The sequence below is a fragment of the Miniopterus schreibersii genome, assembly GCF_964146895.1.
Source record: "Miniopterus schreibersii genome assembly, chromosome: 2".
Lineage (NCBI taxonomy): Eukaryota > Metazoa > Chordata > Mammalia > Chiroptera > Miniopteridae > Miniopterus > Miniopterus schreibersii.
The window spans coordinates 97,170,069-97,188,614 of record NC_138102.1 but is presented as its reverse complement, the minus strand read 5'-3'; the positions used below and the strand labels follow the sequence as shown (position 1 = coordinate 97,188,614).

At 38.6% G+C, this 18,546-nt stretch overlaps 1 protein-coding gene across 1 annotated transcript in view; it reads right to left on the bottom strand.

Annotated features, from left to right (window-relative positions):
* The window catches only part of PARP4 (poly(ADP-ribose) polymerase family member 4), an 85,453-nt gene that overhangs the window by 9,619 nt on the left and 57,288 nt on the right, over positions 1-18,546 (bottom strand). The window contains exons 23-30 of the mRNA XM_081126678.1: positions 18,201-18,268; positions 17,426-17,613; positions 8,188-8,287; positions 6,447-6,617; positions 6,114-6,194; positions 4,225-4,305; positions 3,121-3,216; positions 2,403-2,525 (exon numbers count right to left, since the gene is read on the bottom strand). Coding sequence (XP_080982804.1) covers positions 2,403-2,525; positions 3,121-3,216; positions 4,225-4,305; positions 6,114-6,194; positions 6,447-6,617; positions 8,188-8,287; positions 17,426-17,613; positions 18,201-18,268 — 908 coding nt within the window. The remainder of the gene's footprint in view (positions 1-2,402; positions 2,526-3,120; positions 3,217-4,224; positions 4,306-6,113; positions 6,195-6,446; positions 6,618-8,187; positions 8,288-17,425; positions 17,614-18,200; positions 18,269-18,546) is intronic.

Sequence of the window (18,546 nt, the reverse complement as noted above, 5' to 3'; positions counted from 1 at the left end):
AGAGAGACAAATGCGCATGACAATACAACATATCAAAACTTCTGGGATGCGGCAAAAGCAGTAATAAGAGGGAAGTTTATATCATTACAGGCCTATCTCAAGAAAAAAGAGAAATCCCAAGTACAACCTAACATCACATCTTAAAGAACTAGAAAATGAAAAACAAAAGCAACCCAAAGTCAGTAGAAGAAAGGAAATTATAAAAATTAGAGCAGAATTGAATGAAATAGAGAACAAAAAGACTATATAAAATATTAATAAAACAAAGAGCTGGTTCTTTGAAAAGATTAACAAAATTGACAAACCTCTGACTAGGCTCACTAAAGAGAAAAAATCCATACAAACAAAATCAGAAATGAGAGAGAAGTCACCACAGACATCACAGATATGCAAAGGATCATATTAGAATATTATGAAAGACTATAAGAATCCAAATTAAATATCCTAGAAGAAATGGATAAGTTCCTAGAAATATACAACCTTCCTAGACTAAAACATAAAGAATTGGAAAATCTAAATAGACTGATCAACATTGAGGAAATTGAACCAACCATCAAAAACTTCCCCCAAAATTAAAAGTCCAGGACCAGGTGGCTTCACCAGTGAATTCTACCAAACATTCAAAATATCCAAAAGGATATGTTGCAGCAATCAAATCCCTGCAAAACCTCCTGGTCACACTGTGATCCTCTCTGAGGACGAGTTCTGTCACCAGCTCCTAGTGTCTCTCACCAGAGAGAGTAAATGTTCAAAAATTTTAAAATAAGGACATGAACAAATAAGCAAAGAAATGTCCAGTTTTTAATTTTTGTTTTTCCATGTGGAGTAAGTAGCAGGTTATTCACACTGTTTTCCACCTTGATTTTCCTACTTAATACATCTTAGAGAATCTTCCCATAATAGCACATGAAGACACCTCACTCTTTTTAAGGGCTGTATAGACATTGTATTACACTGCACAGAGGTTGTACTGACCTCCTGTGCCCTCAGCTTGTGGGTGGGTGCCTGTTTTAACACCTTTTCTAATGATGATGACAGCTCACATTTACTGAATACTGACCAAGAGGCAGGCCTGCTCTACTGGCCTTATGTGCATTAATTCCTGCACCCTTCATAACAACCCTGTGTGGCAGGTTTTCTTACTACTTTCAATCATCTCCCTTTTTTGATCTTGTCAACCTGATGCATAAAAGAATAGACCTCATTGCAGTTTTAATTTGCATTTCTCTTAGCCACAGTGAGGCTGAGCATCTTCTCCTATATTTAAGAGCCACATTATTTTCTTATTCATGATCAAACCTTTTGCCTGTTTTTTGCTTGAATGACTGATCTTGTTCTTAATTCATGGGAGCTCTTTATATATTAAGGAAATCAATCTGTCTCTAGTGGAAATATTTTTTTCCTCAGTTTATCATTGTTTTAGGATTTTTTCTATCATATGCCTAAATCTCTTTCACTTTTTGGAAACACCATTCAAAGATCTTCTCGATGTTAGCTTTTCAGTACAGTGTTTGTTTATTTAACCCCCCCCCCCCCGGCTCATTTGAGGAAACATTTGTGGGTTTGTTTTGTTGATGTTGTGTTTTATTTACTATCTTAAAACATACTAAACATTATTATAATGTATGATGCTAGGTGGGTACTAGACTTACCAGGGTGATCACTTCATAAGTTATGTAAATGTCTAATCACTATGTTGTACACCTGAAACTAATAATAATATTGTATGTCAACTGTAATTGACAAGTAAAAAATATTTTTCAAAAAATCGTACTAAATGTGACTTTATGAGCAAAGCAAATGACATCTAATGTGTTTTTATGTTCTTAAATGGCATCATAACTTTAAAATGGATCCAAGAAAATTAATGTTGCCTATATTGTATTTTCCAAAAATTCCTAAAATTTGGCAGTTTTACTTCTCTAACCTGGATATCTGAGAACACTGTCTTGTTCCTTTGATTCTGAATATGCCTTACAATTTTTAGGGAAGTCACATTTCTCAATTTCTATTATGTCTCTGGCTGTAAAAGTCACAGTATAAGGCTCTGTAAACTTTAAGACACACTGGTGGTGAATTTCTATTATTACGTAAGACTTTATCACTACTTTCATGACGAACCTATTAAATTACTGAAAGTAAATGACTTTAGCTTCCTGTGTGAAAGTTTATTAGTCTATGAATGAAGCAGAACCACACTTGTTCCCTCTTTTGTACTCTACAGCTACATTTATACATGGTGACTATCTCAGTCATATAACAGCATTTTTATAAATGTACAAATGTTTGTATATGTATTCTGCATACTCAAGTAATAAAGGTAATATTTTAGCAAAGGGTTCCCCTCACCACCATAAAAATATGAAAACACAATAGCAATCTATGTGTTAATTAATATTTACCTGTAGTATGCTGGTGTCTGGGTGTTCTTCCTGCCAGCTCATATACGGCAGGAAATCTACATCTTCTTTGGCAATAAGTTCCAAAATATTTGGAGTATTAGGAAAAGGTGACTCATTACCATCCTATATTGAACCATAGTTAGGTAAAACAAAACAGATATTATCAAATGAAATTATTATTATACATTCTAAAGCCCTGTGAATGTCTGGTTTGAAATATGTGTGGGTGTCAGACTGGATCGTGTGTCCTGGGCCACAAGCGAAAGAGAAAGAGGTGGTGAAGACAGATGTCCTCAGTTGAGTGGCTTTTCTCTTTACTAAACTCTTCCTGGGCTCAGGCACTGCACTAAGTGCCTTATATTTAGGGAGGAAAAAGGACTTTTCAGAGAGAGAGGGTAGGGGAATTCCGGGCCTTTTTTATTTTTTGAAGGCCTTGGATTAATAAAATATAAGAAATGCCCAAAAAGTAACAAAATTGTAGTAAATTTTAAACGTACACATGTAGCTAATAATTATAACATTAAAAATAATAACATGTATTCCATTTAGAGAGGTCACCATGAGCTCTCACCCTGAGGCCCTGCCTTGAGGACCCTCCTCCCTCCTCTTCCTGTTCGTCACAGGCCAAAGAGGTGGATATTGTCAGTGACAGACTAAGAGTAATTTTGTTAATATGTAAAGACGAAGAAAATAACCACAAATTAACAACAATACATACCCTTTTCTCAACTGCCACAAAGCTTGTAAATTCTGTTACGAGAGAGTTTTCTTTACTGAGCTGAATAATCAGAGATTTGAAGATTTGCTTTTTCATCTAGGACAGAACGAAACAAATGTAAGCATGTCCTGTTTCAGTTTTTATTAAATGAGTACAAAGTGACTGAAAAGACTATTTCTATAAAAAGCAAGCCATTTCATAACTAGAATTTCAAACTAAATGTTGAGTCAATAGCCCTCTCTAAATATCTCAGGTTGGTGACTAAATGTTCTCTATTCAACTCAACTGAGCAGCCAAGTCACTGAAGGAGTAACTCTATTCATAGAGCCCGCTGTAGATTACAAAGGACTCTCACTTGGGAGTGTGCTGAGCTTCTGAAATCTTTTACAGTCTGTGTCTCTCGTTTTCTAGATGAGACTCTAAGGTGTGGACAGGTGGAGACACTTGTGCAGGACTGTCTGGTGACAAAGCTGGTCAGTGATCCCAGAGATAAGAGGGATGTAAGCAAAACTCAAGGCTGCTAATGGAAGGGAAGTAAAGGAGAGCAATGAAGGCACAGGCCACTTATCACAAACTGTAATTGTTTAAAAGGGAATTGGTGGCCCTGTGTGGTATGCTGGTATCTTCTTTTGGGGATGGCACTGAGTCCTCATGCTCCTAACCTCATTTAAGATCAGAGCCTCAGAGGTTTTAAGACCAGCAGGGCTGTCAAGGTGGGCTGGCTGAGAGGGACTCCCAGCCAGGGGCCTCATCAGCTCCGCCAGGAGGGAATAAGGTGGCTGTGTCTCCTTAGGCAGGCCACCCACCCATCCTGCACCTGGCTCTGCATCAGGAAGAGGAGAATACAGCTATCAACAACATTGGCGAGCTCCAGTGATAGATGCCTGAGGGCATCTATCCTCCGGCCTTTCTGATGGGTACAATTACCACAGAGTTCTCAGGAAGTTACAGAGCACCCTGCACCCCAGACGTGACACTACTTGCCCCTGATACTGCATGCACCTCCATCCAGCTAGCCTCATCCTCCATGTCCATGGATAAGTCAATTGAAGAAGAACCAGCCATGAACAAAACATAAATGTTTTTGCTATGAAAAGAACAAACCTCATGATTTGTTTCATTTTCGTGGAGAATGCCATCTTCATAATCTCTGATCAGAGCTCGTGCTGTCAGCTTGTGAATCATCTGTTAAAGCAGCAAAGGAAAAAAAGATTCAAATGCCTTCTAATTACAGTCGTACATAGAAAACCATTTTTAAAACAGGTATAATTTACACACACATTCATTCTTTTAAAGTTTGATAAGTTTTAATAAATGTACACAGTTGTGTGACCACCAATGAAATACACAGAGCAGTTCCTTCACCTTAAAAGATCCCTCATGTCCATTTGCAGTCACCTCCAGCCCCTGGCAACAGCTCATCTATTTTCTGTCCCTATAGTTTTGTCTTTTGTATAAAAAATCATTTTGCTAATTCAATTTATTTCAAAAATTGATACTGTCCTACTGTAGGAGGAACCAGCTTAGTGCCATGGTGCCCAACCAGGACTGTGGTCTTCATGCTGAAGGGAAAGATGAAGGATTCTCTTCTCCTTCTCTCAGATGACTATGAAAGAGAACTGATTTTAAATGGCAATGTCTGCTTTTAATGAGAAGGCCAACTCCTATCACTGTGTTATTGATCAGACAGACCACAGTTCACAGACGAAGTACAACTATAAAAATTCTGATTTTATGAAAAATGACAACTTCTCAGGTAAAATTATTTTACTTTACTTCTGCCTTAGATTCAATTTTTTTTTTAATGTGGAAAGTCCCTCAAGTTCTATACATAAGTCACAGGCAAGTAATAATTATAATTATTGATTCAGTGCCAAAAAGCAGTATTGTATTTAAAAAAACTTAAAAAATCCCCCCAAACCCAGCAATGTCTAGGAAGTGGTTTCTCTGGCTTTACAAATACCCCTATGAAAAGCAAGCTACATATAATATAGCATAAATAGGTTAGGAATTTTCCAGGTCTAACTACAGTATATTCAATATTAATGCAAATACTACAATATTACAAAATTTTTTATGTTAATTCATTTGCTTTTTTTAAAAATCCTCACTTGAGGATATATTCACCAACTTGAGAGAAAGAGAAAGAGAGAGAGAGAGGGGAAGGTATTGATGTGAGAGAGAAACATTGATTGGTTGCATCCCGTACATGCCCTGACCAGAGATGGAACCCGCAACCTAGGTATATGCCCTGTCCAGGAAGCGAACCCACAGCCTTTTTGGCATATGGGACAATGCTTCAACCAACTGAGCACCTGGCCATGGCCTATTTGCTTTTAATCCAAAAGTAGAAAAAATAAACATAGCCTCAATAAGTATGTTTTATTTAGTCTATTACTGTTATTTACTATTTTAAAATAACTTAGGCAGTCCAGCAGTACTTAACTTTTATTGAATCATAGACACCTATGAAAACCCCCCTAAAAAATTTTCATGCGTAAAATACCAAATTTAATTGCAGCTATTCATACCCACTGATGCCCATATGGAAACTCAAGAACCCCAGATGAAGAACTGCTACATTAGAAACTGAAGGAAAATGTTCTCTTTGTACTGAAATGTCAACACGGAAAAACAGCAACAAAAAAGGAAGCACACAGCTCATTCTACATGAAAATATAAAATTATTATTAGCTTTTAAGCAGTGGGTCCACAGTTTAAGTTTTGGATTTTTTTTTAAATCTTCACCCGAAGATATTTTTTTCCATTGCTTTTTCAGAAAGAGTGGAAGGAGGGGGGAGAGAGATTGATGTGAGAGAGACACATTGATTGGTTGCCTCCCACTCTTGTGCCAACCAGGGCCAGGGATTGAGCCTGCAACCGAAGCAAATGCCCTTGGCTGGAATCAAACCCAGGACCCTTCAGTCTGTGGGCTGATGCTCTAACCACTGAGCGAAACTAGCTCAGGCTACAGTTTAAGTTTTGAATCTTACAGTTCCAGTTGTCTTCTGTAGTTCAGTAGTTGATACCATTGTAGAAAATTCTTTCTCTTGAATTAATGCACACAGAGTTGCCTGAAACAGAAAAAAAACTCCTTACTAACTGTTCTATGCCACAATATTTTGGTCAGTGATTTCCTCTCTCCTTTCAAGGGAAATTAAAAGATTCTCCAGGGCCTCTGGTTAACCATCCACTGTATTCCTGGAAAGAAAAATTTTGCCAGCATATTATGATTTGGGGAAGAAAGAGAGGGGAAAAAACAAAGAAAAATTACTAGCAAAATACATTGTTCTTCCCACAGTAAAAGAAATCATGTGCCTACTTACCTGAAAACAATGAGGAATAAAGCTATAGACCAGAAGTCGGTCATTGTGGAACAAAGCCGGCACCTGGGCCGGGCCCTGCAGGGGCTCAGGTGCATCTGGACTGAGCTGCTGCCACTTCACAGAGATCGAGTGGCAGCTTGGGGATCGTGACCGAGTCATCTGGTCTTCTATCTATTTGTAAAAGAGGAATTATTTCTCTTTCAGTGTTGTATCCAGAAAATAGTTACTGAACACTTAAACTTTACATTCTGTCCTTTGAGACTTGTAGCTTTTTCCCCATCCCCTTCCTGTTATAGGATACTTTTCCAAAAAGACTTTAAGTAGAATTTTTAATAACAGCACTAGCACATAATTTAAATGTACAAAACATCCTAAAATTATTGCATTAGTTAATTACTAATATACAGCTCTGGCATGAAGTAGATTCCAGTTATAAAAAATTAATCCTACAATGACTTGAGCAGACATTTCTCCAAAGAAGATACATGAATGGCTAATAAGCACATAAAAGATGTTCAACATCATGAGTCATTAGGGAAATGCACATCAAAACCCCAGTGAAATACAACTGCACACCCATTAGCATGGTTATTATAAAAACTAAAAATAGAAAATAAGGATTGACCAGAATGTAGAAAAATTGGAACCCTGGTACATTGCTGGGGATGTAAAATGGTGCAGCCACTGTGTGAAAATGGCGTGGCAGTTCCTACAAAAACTAAATATAAAATTACCATATGATCTGGCAATTCCACTTCTGGGTATATGCCTAAAATAATTGAAATCAGAGTCTCAAACCATGCTTGTATACCAATACTCATAGGAGCATGGTTCCCAGGAGCCAAAGGTGGAAACAACCCAAATGTCTACCAACAAACAAATGGATGAACGAAATGTGGTAGATACAGACAATGGATATTATTCAGCCATTAGAAAGGAAGAAAATTCTGACACATCCTACAACATGGATGAATCTTGAGGAACTTATGCCAAATAAAATAAGTCAGGCATGAAAAGACATATACAGTATGATTCCACTTATATGAGGTATCTAAAGTAGTCAACTTTATAGAGACAGATAGTAGAAGGGTGGTTGGCAGGGGCTAGGGGAAGAAGAATCAGGAGTTCTTGTTTTATGGGAACAGAGTTCTGTTTGAGAAGATGAAAAAGTTCTGGAGATGGACAGTGGTGATGGTTGCATAACACTGTGAATATACTTAATGTCACTGAACTATACACTTAAATGTACTTAAAATGGTAAGTTTTATGTATATTTTGAGACACTAAAAATTCATTTTAGGTACTCTCCCTCCCATGAGCATGCCCATACCTTTCCCCTCCCTTTCCCTTCTTTTTCCTCCAAGGCACATTTCCTTGCCTCTTGCTTTCTCCTAAGCTCCATGGGTCCTTCTTTTGCTTCTGTGGCTTGTTTCCTGAGCCCATTTCTTCTACCTCTGTGACTATCTAAATACACTTTCTCTTATAGTTTGAAAAAAAAATTAATCTTAGCAAAACATGTATAATATTTAATTTTTAAAAATCAATCCGTAACACTTTATAAAGCAGAAATCTAACTATTAGCTAGAAGAATGACCCAATTTTATATTCACTGTGTTCCTGCCTCTTTCTAGCTCCCATTCCGATTAATGAAATCACAGAGGTTACTGTCAGTAGATCTGTACAAAGATAACATTTCCACATGTAAACATAAGAATAGAAATAAGATGTTTGAGAAACATACCTGTTTTTTCCAACTATGTTTGGATTTTGAGTTAAAATATTCAAATAGTCCAGCACCACATTGGGACAGAATCCTTAAGATATGACGATTTGCTGTAGAACTGATCACATTAGACAGGTATTATTTTTAAAGAAATTTTAGAAACATTTTAGAAGTCCATGTAGTTAACAAGGTTGACACAGTTCAAAACTCAACAGAAAACATCATGCGCAGAAGAATTTAATCTTCTGTAGCTGAGATTCAGGAGATAAAACATGACAGACAGTAAGAAACATCAGGAGATTTGGGAAACTTAAGCTCCGACACATCAGAGGGCTTATTTCTCACTCACAACAGAATAAAAGCAGAAATCCTTGACTTCCAATTTACTGAAGGAGGGAGCAAATGATTCTGAAAACCCCCAAAAGGTACCAGAATGGTGATAAAGATCAACCTACTTTCAAGGAGTATCAAAGCTACCCAAATCTGATTCCAAAGGCCAATAAATAGCAAAAGAGTTAATAAACTCTACATCTTGAAATTCAATCCCCATCTGGATAGCAAAAGGTATAAAGAAGTAACTCTCATTCTAGCAAAAATAATCTCTGACATTTAAATGACAATGTTGGTAACATCAGAGCAATAGTGGTGTGAGAGATATCCTTGGCCTTTCCCCCTGAATTTTCAACAAATTAACCAACTATAATTCAACAAAGAATTCCCTACTAAATATAGAGGTATGCCTGAGAGACCTAAGCACTAGAACATCTAACGGTGGGCAACCAGGAATAAGTGGGGAGATGAGAAGGGAGGAAAGCCCAGACGGCCCTCAGATGCAGCCCAGCAGCCAGGAGTTCCTGGCACAGAGGGAGAGGAAAGGAGGCCAGCAGTAGTAGGCACTTCCTTCAGCCAGCCAGGAAGGGACAGCCAAGAAGGGCAAGCACAGTGAACAGTGACTGAGCCAGCAGACACCTGACAGACCGCAGGGTTCTGTTGCAGGGTTGTCCACGCTCAGGTGGGGTTGTTTCTGACAAAGAAACGGAATCACAGAGCCCTGCCACCCCTTGGACTACCAAAACTTGCCTCCCGTTGCCCTCGGTGTGGGGTCAAGGAACATTTCAGTTGTAAACCAAGAGCTATTGCAGTGGCACCACTGTTTCCCTTTGTGGTGAATCTCCCAGTTTGGTGCTTGGGACAGGACTCCAAGGAGGTTGGGGTTGCCATTATGGTGAGGGCAAAATAAACCTCAACCCCAAGCAGCAAGACTGTACTGTCTTACGGAAGCCATGGAGGTAAAGTTTGGGAAATCACAGAGGCAAAAAAAATCTTGCAACTCAATGCCATTTACTGGAAAATAGAGAAAGACCTCCTCAGAGAACGCTGCTATGGAAGGGACATTTATGCCTAGATAAAGGGAGGAGCAAATACCATGAATAACTACGGTAATGAGGATAATCAGAAAGAAAGTGAACCCCCCCCAGGAGGCAGGCTGGAACACATGGAAATATGTGATATAAATGACAGAGATTTCAACATTGCAGTTCTGAAAATACTCAATGCGATGTGAGAAAATACATACAGGAAATTCAGTGCGCTCAGAAAACAAATCAATGAACAAAACGAGTACTTTACCAAAAAGATTAAAACTTTAAAAATGAACTAATCAGGAATCCTGGAAATGAAGCATGCTATTAAGGAGATTTAGAAGGAGCTACTGAGCATAGAAAATAGAGCCAACCAGATGGAAGAAAGAATTAGTGATACTGAAGATAGGAATCTAGAAATGACAGGAATCTAGAAGGAAGAAGAGAGGGACCTGAGCATAAAGAAAAATGAAAGAGCACTATGAGAACTACCTGACTCCATCAGAAAAAGCAATATTAGAATAATAGGATTCCCTGAAGAAGAAGAGAGGGAGAAGTGAACAGTCAGTCTATTAAAAAAAATGGTAGATGAGAATTTCCCAAATCTATGGAAAGAACTAGATCCTCAAATCCAAGAAGCAAATAGAAAACCTACTTACTTCAATCCAAAGAGGCCCTCTCCAAGGCACATTGTATTAAAACTGTCAAAAATTAATGACAAAGAAAAAATTCTCAAAGCACCCAGGGAAAAGAAAGAAGTGACCTACAAAGGAAAACCAATCAGAATATCATCTGACTTCTTAGCAGAAACTCTACAAACCAGAAGAGAGTGGAACCAAATATTCAAACGCCTGAAAAAGAGAAATTACCAGCCACAAATAATATATCCTGCAAAATTGTCCTTTAAATATGAAGGAGAGCCTGGCCAGGCATGGCTCAGTCGTTGAGCGTCGACCTAGGATCTAGGCGATCAGGGTTCGATTCCAGGTCAGGGCACATGCCTGGGTTGCGGGCTCAATCCCCAGTCAGGGCCATACAGGAGGCTGCCGATCAATGACTCTCTCATCATTGATATTTCTATCTCTCTCTCCCTCTCCTTTCCTTTCTCTGAAATCAATAAAAAAAAAAAAAAAAAAAAAAAAAAAATATATATATATATATATATATATATATATATATATATAAAGAATTGTTTAAATATGAAGGAGAAATAAAGATGTTCCCAGACTGAAGCTAAGAGATTTTATCAACAGGAAACCTCCACTGCAGGAAATACTCAAGGGAGTTATTCTACCTGAAATAAATAACATAAGGTCACAACACGAGTAAGATCACAAAAAGACTTACAGCATAAACAGGGATAATTTGTGGCAACAAAAATATAAAAGGGGAGGGGGCAAAGGTCTGAACCAGCAAAGGAGGATGAACATCAGATGCACTCAAAAGAACAAAAACTATTGTATATATGCAACTTTATTTTGTATGAACCTAATGGTAACCACACACAAAAATCCCCTAACCAGGACACATAGCTTAAAAAAAGAGGACACAGAGGAAAGGAGTATGAAACACCACCAAACAAATCAAGAGACAGAAGTACAAAGGAAAAGAACCAATGGAAGCACAGAGCTACGAGAAAACAAGATACAATGGCTATCGGAAATCCTCACACATCAATAATTACTCTAAATGTAAGTGAACTGAATTCACCAATAAAGAGGCACAGAGTAGCAGAGTGGATCAAAAAACAAAACCCAAGCATACGCTGCCTACAAGAGACACAGCTAAGCTGCAAAGACAAAGGCAGATTCAAAGTAATAGGGTAAAAACTGATTCTTCAAGCAAATAACATATACAGAGAAGCAGGTGTGGTCATACTTATATCTGACAAAATAGATTTCAAGACAACAAAGATAATAAGAGACAAAGATGGACCTTTATAAGACAAAGGGGAAACTACATCAAGAAAACATAACACTTCTTAATATATATGCACCCAACCAGGGAGCACTGAAATATATAAAGCAACTATTCACAGACCAAAGGGAGAAACTGATCAAAACATAATAATAGTTGGGGACCTTAATACTCCATTGACAGCTCTAGATAGACCAATCAAACAGAAAATCAGTAAAGAAATATTGACCTTAAATAAAATGCTTAAGCAAATGGACATAATTGACATTTACAGAGTCTTTCATCCGAGAACATCAAATTATACATTCTTCTTCAGTGCACATAGAACATTCTCAAGGATAGACCATATGTTGGGTCAAAGAACTCGCATCAACAAATTCGAGAAGACTAAAATTATACCAAGCATATTCTCTGCCAACAGTGCCTTGAAATTAGAAATCAACTGCTAAAAAGAAGTCAAGAAACCCCAAAATACATGGAGATTAAACAACATGCTACTGAAAAATGACTGGGTCAAAGAATAAATAAAAGCTGAAATCAAAAGATATATAGAGACTACTGAGAATGACAATACAACATATCAAAATTTCTGGGATGCAGCAAAAGCGTAAGTTAGAACGAAGTTTGTATCATTTCAGGCCTGTCTCAAGAAACAAGAGAAATCCCAAATAAACAACCCAGCATCACATCTTAAAGAACTAGAAAAAGAAAAAGAAAAGCAACCCAAAGTCAGCAGAAGAAAGGGAATCATAAAAATTAGAGCAGAACTGAATGAAATAGAGAACAAAAAGACTATACAAAACATTAATAAAACAAAGAGCTGGTTCTTTGAAATGATTAATAAAATTGACAAACCCCTGGCTAGACTCACTAAGGAAAAAAGGGAAAAAAACCCATATAAACAAAATCAGAAAGGAGAAAGGAGAAGTCACCACAGACATCACAGATATACAAAGGATCATATTAGAATATTATGAAAGACTACATGCTACCAAATTTAATAACCTAGAAGAAATGGATAAGTTAACAGAAATACATAACCTTCCTAGACTAAATCATGAAGAACTGAAACATCTAAATAAGATTGAAACAACCATCAAAAACCTCCCAAAAAATAAGTCTGGGACCAAATGGCTTAACCAGTAAATTCTATGAAGCATTCAAAGATTTAAAACCTATCCTTCTCAAACTCTTCCAAAAAAATTAAAGAGGAGGCAATGCTCCCTAACACTTGTTATGAGGCCAATATAACCCTGATACCAAAACTGGCAAGGAAAACACAAAAAAGAAAACTACAGACCAATATTTCTGATGAATACAAATGCAAAAATCCTAAACAAAATACTAGCAAATCAAAACAGTAGTACATCAAAAAAATAACACATCACGATCAAGTGGGATTCATTCCATGGGCACGAGGATGGTTCAACATACGTAAATCAATCAATGTAATACACCACATTAACAAAAGATAAAAATTATCATCTCATCAATAGATGCAGAAAAAGCATTTGACATGATACAACAGCCATTTATGATTAAAACACTCAATAAAATAGGAATAGAAGGAAAGCACCTTAACATAATAAAGGCCATATACAATAAACCTGCAGTTAATATCATACTCAATCGTGAAAAACTTAAAGCTTTTCCTCTAAGATCAGAAACAAGACAAGGATGTCCACTCTCACCACTCTTATTCAACATAGTTTTGGAAGTCCTAGCCAGAGCAATAAGGCAAGAGAAAGAAATAAAAGACATCCAAATAGGGAAGGAAGAAGTAAAACTGTCACTTTTTATGGATGACATGATTCTGTATATAGAAAGCCCTAAAGACTCCACTAAAAAAGTATTAGAAACAATAGATACAGTAAAGTTGCAGGATACACAATCAATGTAGAAAAATCCATTGCCTTCCTGTACTAACAGCAAAACTTCAGCCCGGCCGGGCATAGCTCAGCGGTTGAGCATCAACCTAGGATCCAGGAGATCGGGGTTCGATTTCCAGTCAGGGCACATGTCCAGGTTGCAGGCGAGGCAGCCGATCAATGACTCTCTCATCATTTATGTTTCTATCTCTCTCTCCCCCCCTCCTTTCCTCTCTCTGAAATCAATAAAGATATTTAAAAAAAAAAAAAAAAACTTCAGAAAAATAAATGAAAAAAACAATTCCTTTTGCAATTGCAACCAAAAGAATAAAATACCTAGGAATAAACTTAACAAAGAACGTGAAAGACCTAGATGCTGAAAATTACAAGGCATCATTATTATTATTTTTTTTAATACTTACTAGAGGATATTTTTTCCATTGCTTCTCAGAGACAATGGAAGGGGGAGGGAGAAAAAGAGGGAGAAACATCAATGTGAGAGAGACACAGGGATTGGTTGCCTCCCGCATGAGCCCCGACAAAGGTGAGGGACCAAGCCTGCAACCAAGGTGTGTGCCCTTGGCCAGAATTGAACCTGGGACCCTTCAGTCTGCAGGTCGATGCTCTAACCACTGAGCCAAGCTGGCTAGAGCTACAAAGCATTATTAAAAGAGATTGAAAAAGACACAATGAAATGGAAAAAGTGTTCATGGATTGGAAGAATCAACATAGTTAAAATGACCATATTACCCAAAGCAATATACAGATTTAATGCAATCCCCATCAAAATACCAATGTCATTTTTTAAAGAAATAGAATGAGAAATCATCAGATTTGTATGGAACCATAAAAGACCCTGATTAGCCAAAGCAATCATGAGAAAAAAAGAACGAAGCTAGAGGTATCACACTACCTGACTTCAAACTATACTACAGAGCTATGATAATCAAAACAGCATGGCACTGGCAGAAAAACAGACACACAGGTCAATGGAACAGAATTGAGAGTCTAGATGTAAAACCACATGTATGTGTGCTAATAATGTTTGACAAATGAGCCAGAAACAGACAATGGAGAAAGGAAAGCCTCCTCAATAAATAGTTCTGGGAAAACTGGAAAGCCACATGCAAAAGAATGAAACTAGATTACAGTTTGTCCCCATGCACAAAAATTAATCGAAGGTGGATCAAATACCTAAATATAATATTTGAAACAATAAATTACATAGAAGAAAACATAGGTACCAAACTTATGGCCCTTGTCATGGGGAAGACTTTATGAACTTGACCCCAAAGGCAAGGGAAGTAAAGGCAAAAATAAATGAATGGGACTATATCAAACTAAAAAGCTTCTGCACAGCAAAGGAAACTGACAATAAAACAAAGAGGCAGCCAACCAGATGGGAGGTGATATTTGCAAACAGTAGCTCTGACAAAGGCTTAATTTCCAAAATGTGTAAAGAACTCATAAAACTCAACACCAAACAACCCAATCAAAAAGTGGGCAGAGGACCTGAACAGCCACCACTCCCCAGAAGACATATGAACAGCCAATAGATATATGAAAAGATGTTCGACCTCACTAGCAATTAGGGAAACACAAATCAAAACTACAATGAGATACCACCTCACACCTGTTAGAGTGGCTATTATCAACAAGACAAGAAATAACAATTGTTGGAGAGGGTGTGGAAAAAAGGAAACCCTCATTCACTGTTGTGGGAATGCAGACTGGTACAACCACTATGGAAAGCAGTCTGGGAATTCCTCAAAAAATTAAGAATAGAGCTACCATATGACCCAGCAATCCCTCTCCTGGGTATATACCTGAAAAATTCAAAAACATGTATTTGCAAAGATATATGCACCCCTATTTTCATTGCAGCATTATTCATGGTGGACAAGAGATGGAAACAACCAAAGTGCCCTTTGATAGTGGACTGGATAAAGAAGAGGTGGTATATCTACACAATGGAATACTACTCAGCCATAAGAAAGGATGAAACACTGCCATTTGCAACAACATGGATGACCCTTGAGGATATTATGCCAAGTGAAATAAGTGTCAGAAAAAGCTAAGAACCATATGATTTCACTCATATGTGGGACATAAAACTGAAACTCATAGTCACAAACAGCAATGTGGTGGTTGCCAGAGGGAAGGGGGTAGGGTGGGGGGGGTGAAGGGAGTCTTAATATATGGTGATGGGAGAAGACAGGACTTTGAGTGGTAGGCACACAGGGCAATGCACAGGTCTTGTAACATACACACCCATACTTGAAACCTGTATCTCCATATTAACCATTGTCACCCCAATAAATTTAATAAAAAATGACAATGTCCTATTAAATTTCTCTATAATAATTCTACACCTATTAAGAATGACTTTCTTAAAGAGTTTCCCCCTGAAGTATTAAATGATCAATAACTTTTCAGAAAAAGAGCTTAAGAGAGTTACCTCTGAAACATTTTTTAGCCTATTGATAAAGGTCAGATTTGTCTTCAGTCCTCAAAATTAACTGGTGGTGATTATAACACTGATTAGAAAATCCTTCAGCTGGAGTTTATCTGTATTTTATAAATTCCATTAGTTAGTGAGGATACTTAGAACCTTTTCTGTGGGTTGGACTCCAAGAAAAGCTTGTTACGACGGCAGGCAGGAAGACCATCCAAGGGCATCTATGCCTGGAGAACTCACAGCATCTTGCTGGAGTTTTTGAACACAAGTGAGTATGTATAAAATAAGGCAGAAACATTTAGAAAGATCCTAAACACTGGACAGAAAGTCAGTAACAATTCCAGCTCCCTCGGGCTGGGTCATGTCAACCAGCGCAAGATTACCCCCCACGCCCTCTTTCTTTCCTTCCTGGTACTATGTGTCTGGATTGCTATCTGTCTGTCTGTATCCCACACATGGTACTGCAGCCTGAGCCATGACAGACCCTCAGCAAAGACACAGTACCTTCTGCATTGAGGTATCTGAGCCCAACTGCAGCACAGCGGACCCAACACACAGTGCGGGGGGAAGGCAGGGGTTGCTGTGACCAGGAAGATGAAATAGGTTGCCACTAAGGCAGGGAGAAGAAACCTTCCTGTGGCAGGCGTATGGCTGGCCACTCAGTGTTCACAGGTGCAAGTCACTGAAGTAAAGTTCTGTTACGAACAATTCCTAGGGTAGTCTGTTATGGGTTGGACACATTTCCTGGTTGGTCTGTTATGCTGTTAGGCCTCAGATTACAGAGAACAGGACTAGGAGCTGGGACTAAGGAGCAGCAGAGAGAAGAACCCTCTGGGCAGACAGGAAGGGCCATTCAAGGGCATTAGGGGCCCCAGGTCACTGCAGAAGCCCAGGGGCCTAGGACAGTACAGCGTGGGGAAGGGGAGACCTGGTGACCGCTTGCCAGGAAGGTGACTATAGGGGGAGAGCACAGGGAGGTACAGAACAGGAATGTTCTGTGCAAACACCAGTCTGGCCCCTTTGGTTTGGTGTTTTCCATATATTTATACCATATGCCTCAGTTCAACCAGAAAGGCGAACTATAATTGGGGAGGGGGATAATTCCAACAAACACAGGGTTTAGCCTCCCCAGAGAAAGTCTCTGTACATCTCAGGGTTTAACAATGCAAACCTCACAGAAAGCTCACCATTGAGGTGTCGTGAGGAGCAGAGCAGCTGGGTGGGGCTTCTGAGGCAGCACACTCCCTCAGCCCCAGTCAGAAACTGCCATGGGCTTCTCAGAATAGGTTGGAAATTTGGACTTTCATGCAAAATAACACTAACATTGATTTGGTGCTTGCCAAGGACCAGTCTATTCTAAGTGCTTTCTATACGTGAGTTCATTTAATCCTCAGAGGCAGTGTTTGCATCAACACCTTCATTTTAGAGAGATTAAGCAAGTTGCCCAAGGTCATAGCTAATAAGTGGCCAGCTTGGGGGTTGAGACCCCAGGCAGTCTGGTTCACAGCTCAGAGCTCCATATCGGTACCCTAAACAGGTTCTATACACAAGTATCAACCTCACAACTACCAAGAGCCCTGTGTGGGCCAACAAGGTGCCTGCTCGCAGGCTGCCTCTCACTGTGGCCTTCACGGTGACCACCTCCCACTCACCCGACACCGCAGGTGAACAGCCGGGTGTGCTGCACATGCCTCTTCACAAGCTGCAGAGTCAGGCTCTCCTCTTGAAGGTGGCCATCAGATATGAGGATGATGTTCCGTATCCCTCGAGAAGGGGGCAATAAACTTAGATATCGGAGTGTTTTCCAGAAGTCGGTGTTTCCCATGGTAGGCGAGGCAGACTGCAGTAAATGAGAAAAATTATTTACCCTATTTTGGGCATATTCACTGTTCATTCTAGTCATTTACTGAACAAGTCTCTCAATGAGAGTTTAAAAGTAGCATCAGTGAAAAGGTATTTTTCCCTAATTACACATTTGTGGAACAACTACATTTACATCCTTTGAGTTTATTTCATGTCACATAGTAACTACAATATTATTAACTGGCACTTATCTGTTTTTTTATGGTTTTCAAAGAACTATTACAGCAAATACCCCTGGGCCTGCCAGCCTGGACTGAAGGGGTGACTAGTGATTCTGCGCTTGCTCCATTTAAACAAAGAAAAAAAGGGACAGAAGAAAACATTGCAAAACTGTTAATGCTGGTTGTACCCGGGTGGTGGGACTGTGGGTGATTTTTTTTTCTACCCTTTTTAATTTCCAAATTTTCCTCAATGAGTTCATATTGATTTTATCAGTGAAATAAAAGAGCCCACTAGCATACAAAATGGAAGGATTGGGGGTGTTCTGACAATGGGCTCTGGGGCAGTACCACTAGAACAGGATAGAAACAGACACAGGAGACAAAGGAAGGTGCTTTTACTCACCATAATGAACTCGGCTGGCATATTATTGCTTGTGATGTACTTAGGAAATGAAAATAACTCCTTGTAACCTGCATATTAATACCAGCATGAGGTGTTGCCATTAAATATTCACTTTATTGATCACTAACAAACAATAACATTTGATAATTTTTAACATAGAAAAACTCACCATGGTATTCCTTTAAATAATAAATTCTAGTGCAAACTATACACTTTACTGTGCAAAAGGTTCTGAGTCAAACTATGTGTGTAGACTCTCTTATAGCAGATTGCTTATGCAAAGTCATATGCAGGTATCATGGATAGGACAGGCAGCTTGGCCACCAGAAGGACATATTCTCCTTCC